This window comes from Acipenser ruthenus, chromosome 16, assembly GCF_902713425.1.
Source record: "Acipenser ruthenus chromosome 16, fAciRut3.2 maternal haplotype, whole genome shotgun sequence".
In the NCBI taxonomy this organism is placed as follows: Eukaryota; Metazoa; Chordata; class Actinopteri; order Acipenseriformes; family Acipenseridae; genus Acipenser; species Acipenser ruthenus.
The window spans coordinates 21,420,354-21,444,602 of NC_081204.1; the positions used below are offsets into that span (position 1 = coordinate 21,420,354).

At 39.8% G+C, this 24,249-nt stretch overlaps 1 protein-coding gene across 4 annotated transcripts in view; it reads right to left on the reverse strand.

The window, feature by feature from the left end:
- The window catches only part of LOC131697780 (chordin-like protein 1), a 30,591-nt gene extending 7,686 nt beyond the window's left edge, over positions 1–22,905 (reverse strand). The window contains exons 1-12 of one of the 4 annotated variants that reach the window (XM_058989031.1): positions 22,809–22,905; positions 22,036–22,136; positions 18,821–18,969; positions 12,899–13,011; positions 11,876–11,969; positions 10,267–10,412; positions 9,447–9,540; positions 8,607–8,674; positions 7,873–8,047; positions 6,881–7,075; positions 1,734–1,904; positions 415–504 (exon numbers count right to left, since the gene is read on the reverse strand). In XM_058989031.1, the coding sequence (XP_058845014.1) occupies positions 415–504; positions 1,734–1,904; positions 6,881–7,075; positions 7,873–8,047; positions 8,607–8,674; positions 9,447–9,540; positions 10,267–10,412; positions 11,876–11,969; positions 12,899–13,011; positions 18,821–18,917 (1,243 nt within the window). In that variant the 5' untranslated portion in view covers positions 18,918–18,969; positions 22,036–22,136; positions 22,809–22,905. Of the gene's footprint in view, positions 1–414; positions 505–1,733; positions 1,905–6,880; positions 7,076–7,872; positions 8,048–8,606; positions 8,675–9,446; positions 9,541–10,266; positions 10,413–11,875; positions 11,970–12,898; positions 13,012–18,820; positions 18,970–22,035; positions 22,137–22,293; positions 22,735–22,808 lie in introns of those variants that run through there. The other 3 variants (XM_058989034.1, XM_058989032.1, XM_058989030.1) reach the window with 3 other exon arrangements.
- Positions 22,906–24,249: the final 1,344 nt, after the last annotated feature.

Sequence of the window (24,249 nt, forward strand, 5' to 3'; positions counted from 1 at the left end):
TCTGCTGTTACGGGCAGTGCTGTGTGATACTCTGCTGTTACAGGCAGTGCTGTGTGATACTCTGCTGTTACAGGCAGTGCTGTGTGATACACTGCTGTTACGGGCAGTGCTGTGTGATACTCTGCTGTTACGGGCAGTGCTGTGTGATACTCTGCTGTTACAGGCATTACAGGCCATTGTTCTTAGTTTTTTTGATGAGTTTTCGTTAGACTTTGCATACTTTGCATAAAACAAAAAACAGCAAACATAAATAAAAAAGAAATAATAAAAACAGAAACATACATTACGATGATTAGCATAAATAGTATTGAAGCACAACTTACTATCAACACTGAATTGATAAAACTGAAGAAACAAAACCACTGAAATTATCACTGGGCTATAACTGAAAACCGAGAGGAGAGGAACACATACTGTGCGTGGTCTTTGTCAGTGGTTTGAAGTCCCTCAGTCGGTGAAAGTCTTTCCTTGACATTTTCTCAATTCGGAAGTTACGCAAAACACCTGGATAAGAAAGCAAGTAAATAACCTGTGTTAGAAAATATCAGCATTGAAATGTATAGAGCTGTGATCGAGATAATGAATGTCAGTTCATGTTGGCATTTGTTCATTTGTTCTCGTTTAGCAATTATCAGGACGTATCTCTCCACTGTGTCGTTCCCATTCAGCCGGTAGAAATCAGCACTGAAGGTACAAAGAGATGAAAGTCATGAATCTATTTTAAAGGAGTGTCTGCCCAAATGTATTATCAATCCTTCAGGACAACACAGGCTCTTTTATGGTTCATCCCCCCTCCCCCTTCCTTGTTTCCCAGCTCCAGGTTTTGCCACTGTCTCTCATCTCAAGGCTTCCTTGGTGTGACTGGCTCTAGCATAGAGGTGGTCAAATCAATCTAGATGTATACTTGTGATGCAACAGCCTAGGCGCACAGTTTCTAAAATCTAACATGGTGACGTCACAGGACCACCTACTATAGATAAACAGCCACAGTGACGGCTAAGCTAAAGTTAGGTCAAAGCCACAGTGTTAGGTAATATTACTATTATTAACTGAAAAATAGTTTTTGTGTATAAAGACATTTTTAAGTGTTAAACGTACAAAATTACACAAAAAAGTGACCCAATATGCTTGTTTTGAGTTTCAAACTACAGTAGTGGTGAACTAATGCATTAGAATTTAATACAAGTGATGAGGCTTTTGGTTTAGAGTACCAGCATTTACCAGTGAGTTATACACCGGCAATCCTGCAGCCTGATTGGCTGAGCCAGTGTACAACATTCCATCAGGTTTATTATAAACAATAGAGGTTATGCTGAGTTTTTCTGAATCTGTGCAGAATCCAACAAAATTGGGATGCAACCAGAATCTGAATAAACGTTCGGGTGCAGGCTCAGACCTAGTAGATGTGAGCAGTTTAGACATGTGAGAGGGTCCTGGTCCATCACAGTATAGCAATGACTGGCTGTGATGTACAACCATGTTCTGAAACTCTGGGCTTATATGCAAGACTTACTGTACAATGCTTTAATGTGGTCTTTATCAATGTCCTTGTCACACATGCTGGTGTCTAGTGATGCAGAGATTTATAAACATCTTAGCCCTACAACGTCTTGTATTTGAACTTATCTCAGAGGCAGGCGCATGAGTTTATATATACGAAACCAAAGGATTTCCTGCATGTTCTCAAGTAAAAGCCCATTATACAGTCTATGGAGTGCACATCGCAGTCTTACCTTTTCCTATAGTCCATATGTGCAGCTCAGCCTCAGGGGGGGTCTCTGTTTCCAGTGCAATTCTTCTGATGGTCTCCTCCTCCCCAGCAAACACTGACTCATACACAGGCAGAGTCTCTTCACCACAGAAATACTCCTTACTGTCGTCTCTCTGCAGCGCCATCTCTGCAGCTACAGCAACACACAATGAAGCTTATACATACATCCTTCATTCTGCAACCGGGTTAGCAGTAGATATATTTAAACCAGTGTGACACATGTATGAGCAGCTCTGTGAATTGTCTTTGTTTGTTTATTATTTATTTTTTCAATGATAGGGCTTCAGTTGTTCAATATTGTGTGCATTGCAGTTACTATGGGTGGGTTTGGTGCCACAGCATATTAATAAGACACACAGTGAATCAGCCACAGTGGTTTATGGTGTCACAGCACATTAATAAGACACACAGTGAATCAGACACGGTGGTTTATTCCAAGACGCTGAGTTATGCTCTGAATCTGAGTGATTAAACGCAACATTCCAGCATTGACTCTAGCAATGAAATCCATTCCTGCTGTACCAGGACTCTGCGTCTTGGTTTTCGCAGACACACACCACAAACACATGTTAGCTTCATACTGTGTAATCTGATCAGGCATTACAATGCAAAACAAGCCACTCAGAGGACCCGAATACAAGAATAAAATACAGCTTGATACACGTCAGTACAGCTGGATACGCGTGGGGCAGCAGTGTGGAGTAGTGGTTAGGGCTTTGGACTCTTGACTGGAGGGTCGTGGGTTCAATCCCAGGTGGGGGACACTGCTGCTGTACCCTTGAGCAAGGTACTTTACCTAGACTGCTCCAGCAAAAACCCAACTGTATAAATGGGTAATTGTATGTCAAAATAATGTGATATCTTGTAACAATTGTAAGTCTGCTAAGAAATAAATAATAAATAAATAATTTAACAACAGCATAGAAATGATTCATGAAGAACAATAGTGTCCCATGTGGAAAAACAAGTTGATTCGGAAGTTTCAGGGTGACGTAGCCGCAAGCTGGTTTGAAGGGGGAGGAAACATACCTCCCTACCTACATCTAAGAGGAGAATAAACTTGAAATAACCTAGTCATCAGAGTCTGCTTATAGCACCAAGGCTAAACTATGGAATAATATACAGTATTTATTCATCAACACATCCTACACCTCAAGTGCACAGATATCAGCGATGCTAACCACCAGCGTTCAGGAATGTTTGAAAAGGTCACGCCTCAAACAGTCAGGCTGGGGAGGAATCCGGATGTGCCGGTTTTCCAGCAGGACAATGCAAGATCACACAATGCTGGGATTACAATTGCACGACTTCAAGAAAACAATGTTGAGGTCTTGCTGTGGACAGATTTTTCTCCTGACCTGAGTCCAATAGAACATCTGTGGGACCAGATCACCAGTGCCATCCACAGGAGACAACCACGACCAGCCAATCTTCACCAGCTGGCTGCAGCTGCACAGAAAGAGTGGTGGAACATCCCACAGCAGTCTATCCAGATGCTGATCCGGTCTATGTGTCAACACTGCCAGGATTGTGTTAATGCTCAGGAAGGTCATACACGATACTAACTTTGTAATGTTTTCATTTTGACAGTGTGTCACGTTTCATACTGAAAACTTATGATTCTTTGATCTGTATTTTTCTTCATATTTTCTGTGATTTTGTTTGATATCAATGTTTAAAATATTTGATTAAATCCATTAGACCGGAGTGATGCATTTCTTTTGTGCATCAGTGTGTGTATACAGTATATATACACTGTATATATATATATATATATATATATATATATATATATATATATATATATATATATATATACAGTACTGTGCAAAAGTTTTAGGTAGGTGTGAAAAAATGCTGTAAAGTAAGAATGCTTTCAAAAATAGACATGTTAATAGATTATATTTATCAATTAACTAAATGCAAAGTGAGTGAACAGAAGAAAAATCTAAATCAAATCCATATTTGGTGTGACCACCCTTTGCCTTTAAAACAGCATCAATTCTTCTAGGTACACTTGCACAAAGTCAGGGATTTTGTAGGCATATAGTCAGGTGTATGATTAAACAATTATACCAAACAGGTGCTAATGATCATCAATTCAATATGTAGGTTGAAACACAATCATTAACTGAAACAGAAACAGCTGTGTAGGAGGAATAAAACTGGGTGAGGAACAGCCAAACACAGCTAACAAGGTGAGGTTGCTGAAGACAGTTTACTGTCAAAAGTCATACACTATGGCAAGACTGAGCACAGCAACAAGACACAAGGTAGTTATACTGCATCAGCAAGGTCTCTCCCAGGCAGAAATTTCAAGGCAGACAGGGGTTTCCAGATGTGCTGTCCAAGCTCTTTTGAAGAAGCACAAAGAAACGGGCAACGTTGAGGACCGTAGACGCAGTGGTCGGCCAAGGAAACTTACTGCAGCAGATGAAAGACACATCATGCTTACTTCCCTTCGCAATCGGAAGATGTCCAGCAGTGCCATCAGCTCAGAATTGGCAGAAAACAGTGGGACCCTGGTACACCCATCTACTGTCCGGAGAAGTCTGGTCAGAAGTGGCCTTCATGGAAGACTTGCGGCCAAAAAGCCATACCTCCGACGTGGAAACAAGGCCAAGCGACTCAACTATGCACGAAAACACAGGAACTGGGGTGCAGAAAAATGGCAGCAGGTGCTCTGGACTGATGAGTCAAAATTTGAAATATTTGGCTGTAGCAGAAGGCAGTTTGTTCGCCGAAGGGCTGGAGAGCGGTACACGAATGAGTGTCTGCAGGCAACAGTGAAGCATGGTGGAGGTTCCTTGCAAGTTTGGGGCTGCATTTCTGCAAATGGAGTTGGGGATTTGGTCAGAATTAATGGTCTCCTCAATGGTGAGAAGTACAGGCAGATACTTATCCATCATGCAATACCATCAGGGAGGCATCTGATTGGCCCCAAATTTATTCTGCAGCATGACAACGACCCCAAACATAAAGCGAAAGTCATTAAGAACTATCTTCAGCGTAAAGAAGAACAAGGAGTCCTGGAAGTGATGGTATGGCCCCCACAGAGCCCTGATCTCAACATCATCGAGTCTGTCTGGGATTACATGAAGAGAGAGAAGCAACTGAGGCTGCCTAAATCCACAGAAGAACTGTAGTTAGTTCTCCAAGATGTTTGGGCCAACCTGCCGAGTTCCTTCAAAAACTGTGTGCAAGTGTACCTAGAAGAATTGATGCTGAATTGATGCTGTATTGATTTGATGTAGATTTTTCTTCTGTTCACTCACTTTGCATTTTGTTAATTGATAAATATGAACTATTAACATGTCTATTTTTGAAAGCATTCTTACTTTACAGCATTTTTCCACACCTGCCTAAAAGTTTTGCACAGTATATACAGTGCCTTGCAAAAGTATTCAGACCCCTGATCAATTCTCTCATATTACTGAATTACAAATGGTACACTGAAATTTTGTTCCGTTTGATATTTTATTTTAAAACACTGAAACTCAAAATCAATTATTGTAAGGTGACATTGGTTTTATGTTGAGAAATATTTTTAAGAAAAATAAAAAACTGAAATATCTTGCTTGCATAAGTATTCAACCCCTGTGCTGTGGAAGCTCCCAGTTTACACCGATGAAAGAAATTGCCCTAACGAGGACACAATTACCTTACCATTGGCCTCCACCTGTGAACCATTAAAGTTGCTGTCACATTTTCTGGATAAAAACCCCACTGTTGAAGGATCATTGGTCAGGCTGTGAATCTGAAGGAAAATGAAGACCAAAGAGCATTCTACAGAAGTTAGAGATAAAGTAATACAAATGCATAGATTAGGGAAAAGGTACAAAATAATATCCAAGTGTTTGGATATCCCAGTGAGCACAGTTGGATCAATAATCAGGAAGTGGAAGCTGTATCACACCACCCAGGCACCCATTGCCAGAAAGCATGAGAGTGACATAGCTGCGATGTAGGAAAAGGTTTTGTGGTCAGATGAGACCAAGATAGAGCTTTCTGGCCAAAACTCAAAGTGCTATGTGTGGTGCAAACCTAACACTGCCCATGCCTCAAGACACACCATCCCTACAGTGAAGTATGGTGGTGGCAGCATCATGCTGTGGGGATGCTTCTCATCAGCAGGGACTGGGCATCTTGTTAAAATTGAAGGAAGAATGGATGGAGCAAAATACAGGGAAATACCGCAAGAGAACCTGCTTCAGTCTGCTAAAAACTGAAGCTTGGGAGGAAATTCACCTTTCAGCAGGACAATGATCCCAAGCACAAGGCCAAAGCAACATTGGAGTGGCTCAAGAACAAAAAGGTGAATGTCCTACAGTGGCCCAGTCAAAGTCCTGATCTCAATCCCATTGAGAATCTGTGGCACTATTTGAAAATTGCGGTCCACAAGCGTCGTCCAACCAACCTGAACAACCTGGAGCAAATCCGCCAAGAAGAATCGGCCAAAATCACTCCGACACTGTGTGCAAAGCTGGTACATACTTACCCCAAAAGACTTAAAGCTGTTATTGCAGCGAAAGGTGGCTCTACCAAACATTAATGTGTGGGGGTTGAATACTTATGCAAGTAAGATATTTCAGTTTTTTATATTTCTTAAAAATATTTCCCAACATAAAACCAATGTCACCAATGTGATGCTGAATATTGTGATCTGTAACTTGATATAATCATATGTCTGTGTATATTCTTTCATGAATTGTTCAATGAGTGGATTCATTGTGCATTTTGTCTTTTATTAAATATATATATGTATATATATATATACCCTAAAGCTGTTCTACACCTGATGAAGACACGCAGTGAGTTGAAATGCTGTGTTTTTTCTTTGTTCTATTTGAATCAAAATGTTTTTAAGCAACATAAATGGTCATGTCTTAAAGAATATAGAAGATTTTTGAGTCTGGGACCAGTGCCAAATATTAATAAAAAAGCAAGGTATGCAGGGTTGGTTTACAATTGCTAAGAACAATTGTATGACTTTGTAGAGACATTCTTTAATATACAAATTGCCTTATATTGGTCAGAACCTTTGTTATAAAAAGCTTTGATGTGCACGAATGCCTTCATGATTATATATTTATATAAAGTTGACTTTACCTGAACAAACCTTGCAGCACTTTCCATCTATCTTCTGTGGGTATTTGCAGGGGTACCTGTCGGGACAGTGGATTTTCTTGCACTCCTGTTTGGTGAGGTTGCAGGTGCACAGCACACACTCCATGACTCCAAAGGGGCGCAGGTTTGGGTGCCAGGATTCTCCGTGCGAGTACGTCTTTCCATTCGACACACACACTGGAGAAGGGAGACAAAGGGGTTCTTCAGTGGAGCTAATCCATGTGGCATATGTGCAAGAGCAATGTACAGTGGCCACAAATATAAAGAGTTCCTGTAAGTTATAATACTGTATATACTATATATTTTAGTACTGTAATCTGAAGAACCTGAGTTTATAATTCCCCTCCAAGAAAAGACCTGACTAACACTGTAAAAGCTAAATAAAATAAACTATTGAACATATTATTTACAGAGAAACTAAGCATTATTAGAAACTAGACTAATGTTTTTTTTTTTTTTTGAGAAAGATGCAAACAAGGTTAGACATTCCCTTACCGTGCCATAGTGTAATATTTTTGAATACTAAATATATTGTACAGTATCTGTCTGGAACAATATCTAGCTTCAAGAATCAAGAACCTGGCTGTAGATGTTGTTTCTTTGATTGTAATATAAAAATAGGAGAAAAAGAATGACGGTTCAGCTGGCAAACTAACTCACTCTTTTACTATGGCTGGAGCTATGAAGCTTGCATGCTTGTCTTCTTTCAGGGGCCAGTTTACTTTCAATAAAATGTGTGTTGGTGTTTGAATATGTATTTAATTGAAAAAGACTTGGCAGTAATCAAAGCAGGCCTATGAACCATCTACAAGTATGTGCCCAGGCCAGCTCACACACACTTTCATGTCAACAGCATACTTCCATTGCCAGGCCTCTATACAACATCTTCCATGGATATGACAGCCCAGAATCCCCTCTGGTTGTGTTCACTGTGGCCCGTCTGCTCTAGGCTGGCCCTGTTCGACCGCTCTCACCTCGCCCATGCTTGTGCTTGTTGTTGATGACGATCTGCACAATGGTCCCGGACGCCTGCTGGTGGTCAGACAGCAGGCCGCGGTGAGTCCTGGAGCTCGCCAGGCGGGGCAGACTGAACAGAGGCCTCCCAGAGGCAGGCAGGGGGTCGGGCTGTGTGCGGTGAGAGGAGTGCCTCTGAAATTGCAGACAGCAGCAGGTTGTGTTAGTATAAGTTTACATGCCAGAGTTCATCATTAATTTAATGTACACCATACATTAGGTTTTCAATATTGGGATACACTTCAAAATACAGGTACAATAACTATGCATACTTAACCGTCATTATAATTTACTAATATTATTATATTTATTGTTTTATTGATAGATTTCACATGGTTTGACAGAAGGTTCAACTCAGACATTCAGTAAAGCATGTGCTATACAGCCATGCTTTGAAACTCCATCTGAAACTGACAGTGTATGAGTTGACCATGGTTTGGCTGTGCCATAGGCCAAGCACGGTCTGGCAATGGTTAACTAACCATGGCAATAGTTCATGTTTAACCATAACCAGAATTACGTGACATGGATTAAACACCATACAACTATGATGGCAGTAAGATAAGTCCATCTGAAATAATATCAGCATCTTCCTGTTAGCAAGAACTCCAGTGTCACACAGCAATGTTCAGTTTTATAATAAAGTATAGCTGCGAGAGAGAACAGAACGGTGTCCTCTAAAGAGTGTACACACAGCTTCTCTGTTGGAGGGCTGTCGGAAGGGTTCCCCATCACCCTGGTCCCACGAAGAATCCCCATCTCCTGAAGAAAAGGAACAGAGTTTTAAACAAGGGCACGTCTCGACAGGTACGACATGCTTTTAGGAAGAGTGTTACTGTTTCAAGACTGTTGTAATTTCACCTTAGCACTGTCTTCCTTCGGAGTCATGTTACTGGTGGTAAAGCATGTCAGTCAATAGGGAAAGCAGCTGGTTGGTTAATGGCACAAAAAAGGAGGCACTGAAGGGGTGGGAAAAATGTAATCTGGTGAGATGACCAAGGAAGTGCAGAACTAGCTGAAAGCACGGCTTGTAAACAGAGATGTATTTAAAATGGGACAGCGTCAGCTTTTTGAGAATGAAAATACATGTTTGCTGTAGTGTTTTAGTACTTCTTTCAAAACTGCACATTTGAGACACATACACTACAGTATAGCAACAAAGAAGAGTTGTGGAATTATTAAGAACTAGGCAGATGGTGCTTCTAGACTGTGTGATTTTCTTTTATAGTTCTCCATTACTGTTTTTGCTTTGACCACAATCTACCAGGCTTGCTAACAAATGTAGCTTTTCAACCACTGCTTTTGATTGAACTCTGATTTCATTCAATTGACTAACTCACAGCAGCAGAGGGAGCAGAAACAGCAGCTGCACATCCATAGTGGTCATTTATAAAACCAACTCACTTCAGAAATTCCTATTGCTCAGGCACTCAAGATCCTTCGTTTGTAAGAGCATTGGCTGCCAGCGGGCTCTGTATTAAAATGACATGCTGAGCATGTGCATGTGGCGCTAACTGTTCGGCTTCCTTTTTACCTTTGCACACCTGGCAGCAGGAGTCAGGGACAGACACTGGGAAAGAGCAGGTCAGCTTGGGACAGGTCCGGAGTCCGCAGTACACATTCCCTTCCTGAAATCGACGAGGGAACACCTGGTTAAACACAGCAGTCAGCTGGACCCATTTTAAGAACAGGAAATCACAGTGTGTATCGGATTGCTGATGTTTCAGACAGTGGGTAAACCAGGGTACCATTGCTCACCATGATTGTTTCATGGTACACCAACTCCATGGTCTGACAATGAAAATGTTTATGAGTGGAACAGTACTTGGCTGTGGTGCTGATGTGGTATCAACAATGTGTATTAATTCTGTCATAGGCATAACAAAACTACTGTACTCATGACAGCCTCATCCCTTTGTAGTGGCCCTTGTGCTACTACTGCCCCAAAATACGGGACCACAGTGTTCCATTGTAGTGCCACTGTCACTTCTGGAAACTCCAGCAATAATCTGCACTGGTGTATGCTGGGTTTCAGATGGTCGTGCTGGTTCACGGGCTAAATGAGGAGCTGGTTAAACTGGTTAAATGAATGCATGTGCTATAAACCTTGAGTAATAACTTTCCACCTAGTGCCTGATGAGTTCATAATATTAACACCAGCATAAGACATGCACTTACCTCTCGACTACAGAGCTAGCTCTTTAGCTGAATGGTAAGCGGTTTGTCTTTGAAGCGCATGGTTTACCCTGCTAGGGCTAGTAAATGTGTATTCCAATTCCAAGCTGGGTATTGCAACAAGGCCTTGCCACCTAAGATCTTTGTGAAGGTAACGTAATGTAATGAACCTCACGTACCGAGCAGCTGCACTGGGCACACTGATTGGCCAGCCGGTTGAGAAACAGCCCTTCAGCCGCAAACATCTCCCCGTGCTGGTAGACGACTCCGTTATAGTTGCAGGCCTTTCCATTGACCTTCGAGACCAAGGGAGAGGGGGGCTCTTCTGAAAAGAAAGAGATGGTCTTCAGTGACAGCATTTGGTTTTTAAAAAGCTGCAAGGCTTGAGTAAGAACAATGAGAATAAATCCAACATTCCAACAAAGTCATATCTGAAATGCAGGCTCTGCTTTACAAATGAAATGCCATTTTTAAAGGTGTAATAGGGAAACACTTCAAAAACACAACCGTGTTAGTTTGACATGATTACCAGGAGACTTGTCATAAATATGCTCCCAATCAGTAACTGGAAGTCTTCATGTGCCTTGGGCAGTCAAAACTCTAGGAGCCAGACAGACTGAGCCGTGTGCCAAAAACTTGTGCCATCCATTAAAACTAAGAACGAGATCAAAGTTGTGGGCTACTTTATATAAAGTGACCCCGCATATTTGAAATTCAGGCATTGTTTGCATCTCGCAAGTACATGACCAATTCACCTTGAAGAATCACTTAATGTGCTGCCCTGCGGTCGATTTAAACACGGCTTGCTAGCGCATGACTAAGGTTGGAAACTGACTAGGGAAACCACGGTGCTCTCCTGGGAGTTGTGTGGTTGGGGTTTGCTGTTTTGACACAATTTAAATCTTTTGTATTTGGAACCTTTGAACAGCAGGATTTGCCAGGAACAACAGCTGAAACCCAGCCAATGCAATTCGAGTACTTCAGTCTTGATTAGGTCTTGAATTTAGCCTCGGAGGATGGCTTTCCAAGACTTTACAATGATTTTTCGAAGGCAGGTTGCATTGTATATTGAAAATAACCCATTGCACAAAGACGGGAGGTATTATATAATGTGGTGACAGGACGTGTCAAACTGTGTACTACAGAAACAAGTTCTCACATTGTAATAAAATAAAACATGATTCAAACATCATAAAAAGTAAGAGTAAAAAATACTCTGAAAATGTAATTCTCTTTAAAGTATTCAAAGCTAACAACATAGTTCCATTAATGTTCTCTGTCATGCAATTTTGAAAGAATCACAAGTTTTAGCCAACATGTATTTAATTTTAAAACACGAAATCTGGTACTACACAAGGTTAAAGAAATCTCTGTTTGGAATACATACTTTTAGACTGTCTTGCACTTCCTGGATAGTGAAATTGTCCCCACCCCTTCACAGCTTTTCTTCCTGTCAAAAACTAATCAGCTGCTTTACCTATTGACTTGGTGACATGCTTTCAGCCAGTAATATGCTTTGATCCAGAAGTTACTGCTGGAGTAAAATAACCAAGGAGGTAAAGCAGTAACTGACTTCCTGGAAAACAAGGCAAGCAGAACTTTCTTTAACCTAGTGCAGTACCAGATGTTGTGTTTTAAAATGAAGGTACATGTTTGCTATAAATGTGTTTCTTTCAAAACTGCACATTTGGAACCTACTGTATGTAGCTAATAAATGTGCAAAATAGGTTAGATTTATGGAATTCAATATTTTTTTTTATACAATGACTTTAATAATGTAGTCCTTACCTGGGCATCGAGGGCAGCACTGCTGGGAGACGGGTACAGGACTGGCACACTGGCTCATCGGGCACTTCACTCGATTGCACACCACATTGCCACTCTGCCACACAGGAGACATGCTTTACACACAATGTTACAACCAACACAAGCTGCACAGTATACACTGACTGGACACTTTATTAGGGCCCTTACCTAATACCGTATTTGGCATACTCAAGTAAAAGCTCCCCTCTGCACAGCTCAGCATGGCTGTGAGGGAGTGTGAGTGGAATATTACTGAAGAGGTTTAAGGGTTCAGGTAAATTATGCTGGGTCTGTTCAGTGTCAGTCACCACTGAATACAATCTGGAATAAACACAGCACCTTATGGTTCAGACCTTAAGAGTTATAGTATCTATAAGTACACCTGATCCAATAACCCCCTCTCACAAGACTTTGCCTCTAGTGCAGTGCAGTAATTGAGAGTTCAGTTGGAATGAAAACCAGCAGAGACAGGGGGTCCCCAGGACAGAGTTTGAGAAGCCCTGCTTTAGTGAAAGTATCAGTAAATAATGCAATATTTTGTACATCCTCTAGGGGCAGAGTATTGCAGATGTACAGGTTAATGGTTACACACTGGTGTGTCTGACATACTCTGAGATAATGGGCTCTATTTACAAAGCTTCATTCTGTGTTTAAAGTCGGTTTGAATAAAAATAATACAGTTTGATATTTATGAAAATGTTCTTTGCTGTTTAAAAAAGTTTCAGGAATACCAAATAAGTTAAAGCTCTTCTGAGGAAACAGGGGTATGTAAACTTTAGAGTTTTCATGTGATTAAACAGAAAATGAAATAGTGTACCATTTCGAGTTAATTTATTACTAAATAAATAAATGTATTATTATTATTATGAAAGGTTCCGTAAATATCCAGCTGTATTTAATTAATCAAAGCAAACAACACAACCCTTTGTGTGTTTCGTATTTTCCTTCACACACATTTTCAGAAGGGACGGTGCCCGACTCCATGGTATATTGAAGGCACTATACCTCGCTGCAGACACAGTTAATACAATACACAAATCCATAGGGCTCCAGGAATGGGTGCCACCTCTCTCCTGCTCGGTACTTCTTGTCCTGAAACACACAGAGTGTGTCCGACTCTAGAGTTAAAGAGAAAGAGAGAATCAACAGACTGCACTGAAACGCCACAATGCAGTAAGCACTGCCAAGTAATGGGAACCAAAAAATCATGCAAGCACCACAGTCACTGGCACCCGGCTGGATTTCGCAACTCTTTGGACTTAATGCACTGTAAAGCTGAGGGAACACGAAGCCTCTTTGTGGCTTGGAACTTGGTTTCAGGAGACTAGGTTTCAGGACACTGCACGGCACACCAGGGGATAAATTGGGGTGGATTGCGCACATCGAGATTCAGCCAAGATTGGACTGCATCTTGGATTGAATCCTTGATTGACATTTTTCCATTGTGCACATCAAGATTCACGTTTGATCCTAGATTACATTCCAATCATGGTGTGAGGGGGGATTGAGTCTGGATTGTTATGAAGTTATGGCTGCTGGGTATTTTGAACTTGTCCGACAAATTCAGGACATGAGATTTCGGCTAGAGTTTGTTTGTGTTCGTAGCAATCCATTTGTTGAATTTAATGATGAAAGTTTTGTACAGAGATTCCTTATGAGAAAAGAAAGTATAATAGGGCTGGTGGAGATATTAAAACCACAAATCGTCAGATACAGAGACAAAAAAGATTCTCTTCCGCCTCTCATTCAAGTGCTAATAACAATGCCACAAGGTCTTTTCAAAAAGTAATCAGTGACTTCATAACGATGCGTCTCTGTGTGCAGAGTAATTCACAGCATCACTGAAGCTATTGCAAGTTTACGAGAGCAATACATAACTTTTCCAACGGAACAAACTATCCATCGTATACAGCAATTGTCTTTGTTGCACCCATGTGCCAATAATATCACCAGGGGGCGATAGTTCTGAAACTTTTCGGAATTTAAAAGGTCTTTTTTCAATCAATGTACAAATGGTCAGTGATTCAGAGCTAAATATTACCAACGTAGTTGCTCGATGGCCGGGATCTACACATGATTCTCGAATATTTGAAAACAGTTTTGTCTGCGCCAAGTTTGAAAACAGTGAGATTGAAGGTATATTGTTAGGTGACAATGGCAACCCCTGTAGGCAGTATTTAATGACCCCAATTTTAAACCCTGGTATACGTTTCAACAAGGCTCATGCACAGACTAGAAATGTGACTGAACAGACACTCAGAGTTCTTAAAAAGAGGTTTCCGTGTTTAACATTTCTTCGTGTTAAATTGGAAAGGTCACTTGTGATCATAGTGGCATGTGCAGTTTTGCATAATTTCAGTAGATGAGCGGGGCTTCGGGATTTCAAAGCAGATGTACCTCCTGATGAAACTATCTCAATGTCTCCTTACATGAAAGACATCAAGGTGGACAGGCGATGAGACAGAAGTTGGCGACACAGTTTATCATGAATTAACAGGGTAAAATAAGAGATTACTATTTCACCAGTACATAGTAGATTATTTTGAGGGGAAAGAACAGCTGACATACAGAAGATACAATACTGCAGCGTTTCGGGTTCTTTGGGACAGAGATTAGACGGAGGCAGGGTTGAATTGAAAGGCTCAAGCCGTTTGTTTCTTTACAACAATAATGATTGCGAAAATAAATGCATAAAATAAAGGAAGGGAACTGGGAGTCGAAACTAAGCATTGTCAAACCGCTTACTACCCTCCCTTTTCAAAGCAGCTAGTTATAATCTCAGCTTCTCCTCTTTTAATGCGTAGATTCTCATTTTAATGTTATGCTTCTTACGAGCCATCTCAAGCAGGGCTAGGCCAGGGTCAGCTGTTTCTGATCTCATTTTCTTTGCAGGTGATGAAGTAAAAGTGTGAGGTCCTTGCTCTATGGGAGGTGACGCTACAGCTACAGCATAGCTACAATGAGAGGCATCTGCATCAGAGAGGCCTTCAAACAACTCAACAGCTTCCTAGAATATAACAACCAAAGAAAATGAAATCTTTATCTAATCTGTGGAATAAATGTTTTAGTTGTTTCGATTCTTAGTTGGTTAATTATTTGAATTCATAACGCAAATTTAAAAGGGGTAATCAGCACATCTACTCATTACCAAGGTAAAATAACAAATATGTAGTTTATTATTTCATGGCCTATATATACTAAATATCCAGATTTTTTTTAATCTATACAACTGTCTGACTAAATATTATTACCCCGGTAGAAGCTTCCTTGTTGAAGGATGCATTGTCATTGTACAGATTTCTCAAACTATTAAATTGTTGGGGTAAGAACTCCACATGTTTGAGAAATGCTATCAATGGCTGTGGGGGGAGGTCCACCACCAGTTGCATGTTCTTTTTAGGCTTTAGCCTTCAAATTTGTATACAATAATTTGAATTACTTAATTTCCTGACGGTTTACTCCACTGTGGGAACTGAATTTTGCTGTAATCTGTCCTCAGGTAGATTCCTCCAATGTTTGGTTGTCTGTCTTTTTATTTTAATAATGTTTAATAATGTTTTTGAATCCTAGAATCAAGCTGTGCTACTGACAGCATCAATCCTGGATTACCGAGTGAATCCTAGAATCAAGCTGTGCTACTGACAGCATCAATCCTGGATTACCGAGTGAATCCTAGAATCAAGCTGTGCTACTGACAACATCAATCCTGGATTACCGAGTGAATCCTAGAATCAAGCTGTGCTACTGACAGCATCAATCCTGGATTACCGAGTGAATCCTAGAATCAAGCTGTGCTACTGACAGCATCAATCCTGGATTACCGAGTGAATCCTAGAATCAAGCTGTGCTACTGACAGCATCAATCCTGGATTACCGAGTGAATCCTAGAACCAGGTTTCAAGTCACTGTTCCTGAAAAAGTGGCTTTGCTTTCCCTCATCTTAAGATGCATTTTAGATTTGTTTGAGCTCATATTCCTTATTGTTTTTTTTTGATGAATGAAGTACGTGAGCAACATATAGTATATATCTGAACAGTAGATGTGGCAGGACTGATGTTAGATGTTCTGTTGGTAGGTGCTTCTATTTCAAAGACCGGTCTCAAAAGTGAGGGCCATTCTGGAGTTGCTTTAGATTTCCCACAATGAATTGAGGGTGGTAGTCATTGAGGAATGGTCAATACATTGCATTTTATTTTAAATGAAGTTAGCGTGTGAGCGGATTTGTTTACCACATTGCTTTGGAACACGCCGCTCCCCTGCCATTACAAATATTTGAACCTTCCAGAGCTGTTGACACAAAGCAGAGTTTGGGAAACGATCAACAATAGACTATTTGCATATTATTTTTTTCTAATTGTCTGCAGGCAAGTTTTTTGTCTCTGTAAAAATAAACTTTTTCAGAGAGCTTTTCAGAGAATATCGGAACGCTATTTAATCAAAGGAAAAGCGTAATGGAGAATTTCACAATTTTCAGTCAAAATTCAGAATAAAGCCACCCCTTCCTGACAGACGCACAGCCTTATAGAAATGCTGCTGTAGCACCAACATGGAGCACCAAAGCTCTTTATTACTCTTGTTGTGTGCCAAAGAGCTGTGGGGTTTGGTTTTTCTTGTAAGAAATAATACACAGATGCACCTCACTGAAGACCTCAAAGGTGGTAATCCAAGAACAATTACTACCCTTTTCAGACAAGTCCAATAAATATCCAACACCGTCTCGGTTGCCTATGGTGGGCATTAAGGCAACAGTTTCCAGTTTTTTGTCCTGCATGTGTCCTGCAATCGTGATTTTTTTATCAAGAAGTTGCGACCACTGTATTAAAGTTGTGGTTTCAGCGCGGTCATAAATATAAACAGTTTGCACGTACATATACTTGCTTTCAAGATGGATTTTTGTTAATTTGTTCAAAAAACAACAAGAAGAATAAAACAGATAAATAGATAACAAGAACATAAGTTTTTAAGACTCCCTCTTTATCACCATTTGAAATAAAACGTTTCACGCTGTGTTTCATTACAAGTGAAGAGTTGCAGTTAACAGTAATGCCGCATAACATACAGTACTTGCATAACAGTAACAAACTGAACAGCCACACTACAGTATTTGCAAAACGGCAATAAACCTTCAGTCACAAAATGTAACAGTAAGTAAGTAAATACAGTACTTGCATCATAGCCCACAGAAGATCACTGATTGGCTAGAGAGGATGACACGGCATACCTATCCCCCACCAGCAAAAGACAATGTGAGAGTGGTTTCTTTTTCTGTTTCAGTTTATTTTTCAGCATTATTTTCCAATGAAATTACATATACATAATAGAAACATTGCAGCCACATAAAAAGTTGAGGTTTGTAATTGAATTAAAAACAGGTTTTCAAAACTGTCTTTTTGCTTTTGTCTTTATAACTGTCGTGTTTTCATTTTTATATTTTTTTTTTTAATGTTTTAATTTAACAATCATTTTTTCTTGTTCTTTTAGTTTTTCAAAATGATTGAGTGTTGGAACTTCAGCTCAACCAAATAACTGCATAAGCAAACCAGGCAACTAGCTGTGATCGCAGTGGAGGCTCCGCAGCTGCTGTATGGTAGAGTTCACAGAGATGGAGTAATATTGAAAGAGGCTTTTGTGTGCTTTCCATCAGAAAGGAATGACCGAGCTTGCTATCCTAATTTGTGGATGTTAAAACATCTCTTTTATTGTAAGTCCAGAGCTGTTGCTGGTCTATATAAATCACGTATGAGATTAGGCAATACACAGTGTGCAAGGGGTCATTTCACACAGCTTGAGCAGCCAGAGCCCCCCATAATCCACCCTAAACCCTGCAAATTAAAATGATAGCTTACAAAATAATTTAATAACTCTTACTGTCTCAAAGGAGAGTGTTGAAAGACACACATGTTGTATTTAGATTTTGGCAGCGGGTACTAGGCTGGGTTAAAGACAGTTCTCTGTTTTCTTGCCTTGTTTTCCAGGAAGCCTGTTACTGCTTTATTTCTTAGATAATTTAATCAGCAGTGTCTTCAGGGTGAAAGCATCTTAGTGGCTTACAGAGATTTCTTTAACCTAGTGCAGTACCAGATATTATGTTAAATGAAAATACATATTTGCTAAAATATGTGTTTATTTCCCAACTACACATTTGACGTTATACAAAGTATTCATAAGCAGTGGAACAGATTAATCACAGCTGAACGAATGGGGGTGGGGTATTTGCGGCCCATTTTGTACTCTTGAGTCATTGCTCAGTAAATATCTTGAAAATGTAACCGTCCCACATCTACCAACACAAGAACTATCCCAAATATTATCTGTTTAATACCAATACGGGAAACTTTATTGTGGAAGAGTCTGGAAAAGTGAAGGATCAAAAGCAAAGCTAAAATGACCTTGAGAGAATGTTACCCGGTTAACGGGAGGTCAGTGTGCTTTTAAAAGACCTTGAGAGAATGTTACCAGGTTAACGGGGGGTACAACGTGCTTTTAAAAGCCCTTGAGAGAATGGTACCAGGTTAACGGGGGGTACAGCGTGCTTTTAAAAGCCCTTGAGAGAATGTTACCAGGTTAACGGGGGTTACAGCATGCTTTTAAAATCCCTTGAGAGAATGTTACCAGGTTAACGGGGGGTACAGCGTGCTTTTAAAAGCCCTTGAGAGAATGTTACCAGGTTAACGGGGGGTCAGTGTGCTTTTAAAAGCCCTTGAGAGTATGTTACCAGGTTAACGGGGGGGTACAGCGTGCTTTTAAAAGCCCTTGAGAGAATGTTACCAGGTTAACGGGGGGTACAGCGTGCTTTTAAAAGCCCTTGAGAGAATGTTACCAGGTTAACGGGGAGGTACAGCGTGCTTTTAAAAGCCCTTGAGAGAATGTTACCCGGTTAACGGGGAGGTACAGCGTGCTTTTAAAAGCACTGGTTATTCTGCTTACGTTTGAGCGATTCCGATCCACCTCCTTCAGTGACACCGAGCAGCAGCACCCAGACGAGGAGCACACTGAAATCATCCAGTCTGCACACCCCTGTCATACTGACCGCTGCTTACAACACTTCAAGAGCTGCAGGATCCAAGCCTGTTCCTCTGTGGAAATAACAAGAGAATACCTTCATTCGCTTTCGGTGTCAGCAGTTTACATTGAAGATCATTCCATAAACCTAACCCCTAGTGCTCTTCTGTTTGGAATGGAGTTCTCAGTGTACAGTTTTGAAAGAAACACATGCTATAGTAAATATGTATGTTTTAAAAACATGATATAGGGTATTACACTAGGGGAAACAAATCTCTGTTTGCAAACCAGGCTTTCAGGTAGTGTTCCACTTCCTTCGCTATTTCCCCACCCCTTCAGTTTGACTGACATGTTTTTCATTCCAGTGACATGCTTTGAGCCAGAAGTTAAAATTAGTTCAAATGCCCCAGGAAATGCAACCAGTTTCCTGAGAGAAAGGCATAGACACATTCTTTTCTTTAACCCAGTGCAGCACCAGATATCATGGTTTGCTATAGCATGTGTTTCATTCACAACAAGGAAGCCCTTCGGTGAAATGTTTGCTTGCTTGCCTTGGTTTCTTGTAATATTACTGCTCAGCTCTTGAATGAAAATAAACTGTTTGTAATTGTCGGATTTAAAAATGCCTCGTTGAATTGTGCAGTATATCTTGGGGTTCCTCTTCCTGTAGCAGGGTTGACTCATCCTCACGCTGTAATTCAGTCTTGTGATTAATTGCCTACGAGAATTGTTTCTGTGGGGGGATGATAGCCTTTTACAAGTGTCTTAGTTTTGCTCCACAACACCCTCTGCTGGTAGAGCCAGGCTAAAGCAGCACTGGGGTCTGCACCGAACACAGAGGGCTCTGACCTGCGGTGATCTGCAGCCTTGTCTTCAGGGGAAGCATTAACTGCAGGTACTCAGAGACATGGTCAGGTGGGTTCATGACAGCATATAGCACGTGAGGCTTAATGATCTGGGAAAGGGAGTTTGTTTATTTTTTTACTAATCAATACAGCAGAAGACAATAAAAAATAGAGCAAATTGAAATAAAATCACTGTTGATGCTTACAAAATAAAGCCTAGTATTGCATTTTATATATTCAAACAGTGGCAGACCTTAGATATGTCACCGTTTTAATCAATGAATCAATTGAATAGAGCAAAGCCTTTTAGGAAAATTACGAGTGAGATCTCAGTATAAACCCAGTGTATTACCCTGTAGAACCCCTGGCACAACCATTAGCAGACCACAGCATTGCAAGCAATGGCAACACAATGGATTGGGAACAAAGTGCACAGTGGTGCTGTCTGCTACTGGCACATGATCACAGGACTTCAACAGATAGCCAGTACTGTAGGGTTGTACCATTGTGATATTAATAGCCTTTTAAACTTAGGCTTATATTGTGGATCATATACATGATGTATTATTAAAATAATGCAAGGATTAAAACTATTCCTTAAAATGTATGTATGTTTTGAAAACAGAGCACACTAATCACTTTATAATAACATTACAGTATAAATGTATTCTGTTAAACACATATATCTATAACATTCTCTGTAAAAGCAATCCGTAAATACCCTTTCATGGTTTGTTGTGCTAATTAATCAAATATTAAGTATGTAGACTTTGTCTACATACATACATAAACACACACCAGACTACTAATGTAAAAATATATATATTAAAAACTCAAAAAAAAAAAAAAAACTTAGTCCAAGATTAGCGCTAAGCAGTGCGCCACCATTAAAGTAGAATATATCTCATTATGAATTGTATTATATTGTTCACGTCCTGCTTCCAATGCATTTAAACGAAATATGTGACAATTACGGGCATTTCCACCAGGACTGAAGAATGTATCCGGGGTTTCGTCTTTCTTTAATCCCATCCCTTATTAAGTGTTACTGCGGGATGTTTTAAACGCACGCAGTGAGCAGAGTGGAACAACGTGAAGCACTGGCAAGCGGGGAAGTCCGCTCAGAGGTACGGTGAGTTGACGCATGATATGAACGCTAATCACCGGGCAAAGCACGGGGAACTGCGATATACAGAACTATTATACCATGGTCATCCTTGAAAGACTGCTCCTAATGTCTGTATGTTATATCATGAATAGCAACAGTGGTTTTGCCTACACACACACACACACACACACACACACACACACACACATGCAATAGTTAACCTTCACCCAAAATATCAGACTGATATCTAAGAAGGAATTCTTCTGTTATGCCTATTATTGGGGAAATGCATCATCCTATGTTATACTACTTATATTTTATACTACGTATTTTCTGTCACTGCCTTATAAAATGCGACTTAAATAAGCTTTTTTTTAAAGTATTTTAATGTATGTAATTCAGATGGGTATATTTTATTATTTATCTAAATTGTTTTGAATATATTATTATTGTTGTTTTTTTTTTAATCCGTAAAGCGCTTTGAGAGGATGTATCATGCAAGGCGCTATACACGAAATTAAGACTGATTGATTGAGTATGTCCCTTTGTTCAAAAAGGTATTCAATAACATTTTTACCCATTCACTAAGAACTGTCGATTTGTTATTGAAATAAGAATGTATATATATATATATTTAATTAAATAATAAAAAAAATAATAATCCCTATGAAAGTGGATTTGATAAATTACAAATCTTCCAATTTCAGTTTGTTAAAACTTCAATAAATAACGTTTTCAGCAAACTACTGCAAGGTAGCATGTACAATAAGTTTATATAAATTAACATAGAGTAAAGCAAGCAAAAATGCCTGAAAAACAAACACAGAATACAAGCCTGATGCTCTGCGCGGTGTTACACCGAACCGCACAGATAATAAATCGCATTTGTTTAGTAACCGCCCTCCCTCTTAAATGCTAGTTAAGTCCTCACTTTGCTTTGGCTTCCCCGCAGCTAAACTCACCTACTCCATGAATCTGTAAACGTGTTGCGCACAGATGTATAATTACACAACGCTATACGATACATACATTGTATGCATGCGTGCTTCTTGTCAGTGTATACTTCAACCCAACACCGACATCAAAGCAGTTGTATAATCTCTTCTAAACTTGCATTTTAAAACAATTACAGTATATTGATTAAATTGTATTCTTTATCTAACGAAGAAGGCTGTTGCTTTACTTACCAAAATCCAGAATCCTCCGTTTCTACTGGATCATTTCCTCTGAGAACCCACAGGCAAAACTCCCAGCTGATCTGCACTTGATTGAAAATTAGTACGTTTTCCTTTATAGATAGATAGATAGATAGATAGATAGATAGATAGATAGATAGATAGATAGATAGATAGATAGATGTTATATTTTCTGACAGTAAACTGTTGTGGTTTTCTTGTTTACTAAAATGTGTTGGCGCGTGTGCCAGTCGTGTTGTAAGTACCTACCAAGAGAATAAAAACATGTAAACTTGTCAAACTGATTCAGAACATAGCGGTACTCAGTTATCTCCTCCAGCAAAAGTGTTTGACTTGGTTAGATGCGAGAGTCGAGGGTACCTGATTGCGAGCGAACAAAGTGTGACCACACTACTTCAGATGTGAATACTGTTCCAGCAAAATTAACAGGCACAAATATTCCTCCCATAAGACCTCGAAAACTGCTCGCATAAGCTGTGCAACGCAGTTACGAGGTTTCATTTAAACTAAGGCGGGAGTTTATTTATTTATTTTTTTTTACAACGTTTCAGTGGTCTGGTCAGACACTGATTGACAGCAGGCTGGCAGTTATTAAATTCATTGTATAAAGTGTAGTTATTTTCTTCAGATATAAACGTTGTAATAAGCGGTGCAGGGGACTAGAGTCTTTCCTCTAACCCGCTTCGCAAACGAGGGTTACGTGAAACAACTACACTGTGGTAGACACAGCTGCACACGCGGAAGGGTAAAACGTTCCTTCTCACCATTCTGTATTCAATTGCCCATTTACAAAAATCGTGGAAGCTGCAGTGTTTCATGCGGATCTCCTAATGGAGAATCCTCTGCTGTTCAATATATAGAAATGGTTCTTTACATAACCAAGGCTCTAGAGCCAGCCTATAGGACTCTTTATTCAGGGACTGGAGAAAACAGCGGTGAAGGGGCTGTCTCTCCAGTCTCATGACTGCTTTATCCGTTCTGCACATGGCACCGTTGACACAGGGGCACCCACAGCACAGGCACTGATCTGCACAGGAGTGGGTGCAGTGTTTAAATTGAGGGGTGTCCTGGAAAAACTAAAACAAAGATGTGGTGGAAAAACTTCATAACCCACAAACTTTCAGTTTTGGGAAAATTGTATTGGGTTAGTAATAGGAAACTGACTTGTAACAGGGAGATGCACCTTTTATATATTACAGGACGTGTGCTACATGTTACAGGTGCATACCATGTTATTGACTGCAGACACGTGCTGTTAAACAGCACTGCTTTATCTGTGACAGGGGAGAGGCACCCAATGCAGAGCATTAGTTTCAGCACTATCCTGCACCATTTAATAAAGCAGACTCACTGAGCCTTAGAGTTGTTTAATTTACATAAGGCTATAAGAATGATATTTCAGAATGGCAAAGTCTGAATGCCTTACATATGCAGGGTGGTGTTTGAGCTGTCCCTTAGAGGTCAGTAAATGTTTGACAAGCAGAAAGTTCTGCATACAACGTGAACTGAATAATAAATGAACTATTTTCAATATTTGTTTTAGCAATTCAGTTTTATTTTATTTTAAATACAAAACAACAAAATCCAAACTGAAGATTTTTTAAAAATCTGTTTCATATATTTAGAGAACCGCATTCTTTAGCACAAGATATTAAAATGAACAGAATCCGGGGGTAAAAGGTCAGGGTGATACACACCTTATCGCAGGCTCTGATTGTGATTTTACAGCTGTAATAAAACACACTTCTGTTGTGATGGAAATATTTAGTTTTGCTTGTTTTCATTTCTTTTTTAACTTCTAGAATATACAGAATTTTTGCAAGTACAGCCCTGCAGATCAAGATGTATACTGCTACTTCCTGGCTGTAGGTCACACAGTGTGTTTACAGCTAGATGATCACGGTGATATTAATCTATGTGAAAAAAAATGTATGTTAAAAACAAGGAGAAAACAAAAAGATATCAAAGTGCCAACTCACAAAATAGTTCCATAATATTGTCTGTTTGACATTTCCATTAGCTACATAGGTCTCCAGTGTGCAGTGTTGAAATAAATGGTACAGCAAAAATTATATTAACATGGTATTAAAGTTTCTTCCTGGTTCATTTCATGGTAGAATGTGCAACATTACTGAAAGCATGGTTTGCAAACAGAGATTTATTTAACGCAGTGTAGTATCATCATGTTTTAAAATACAAATGACA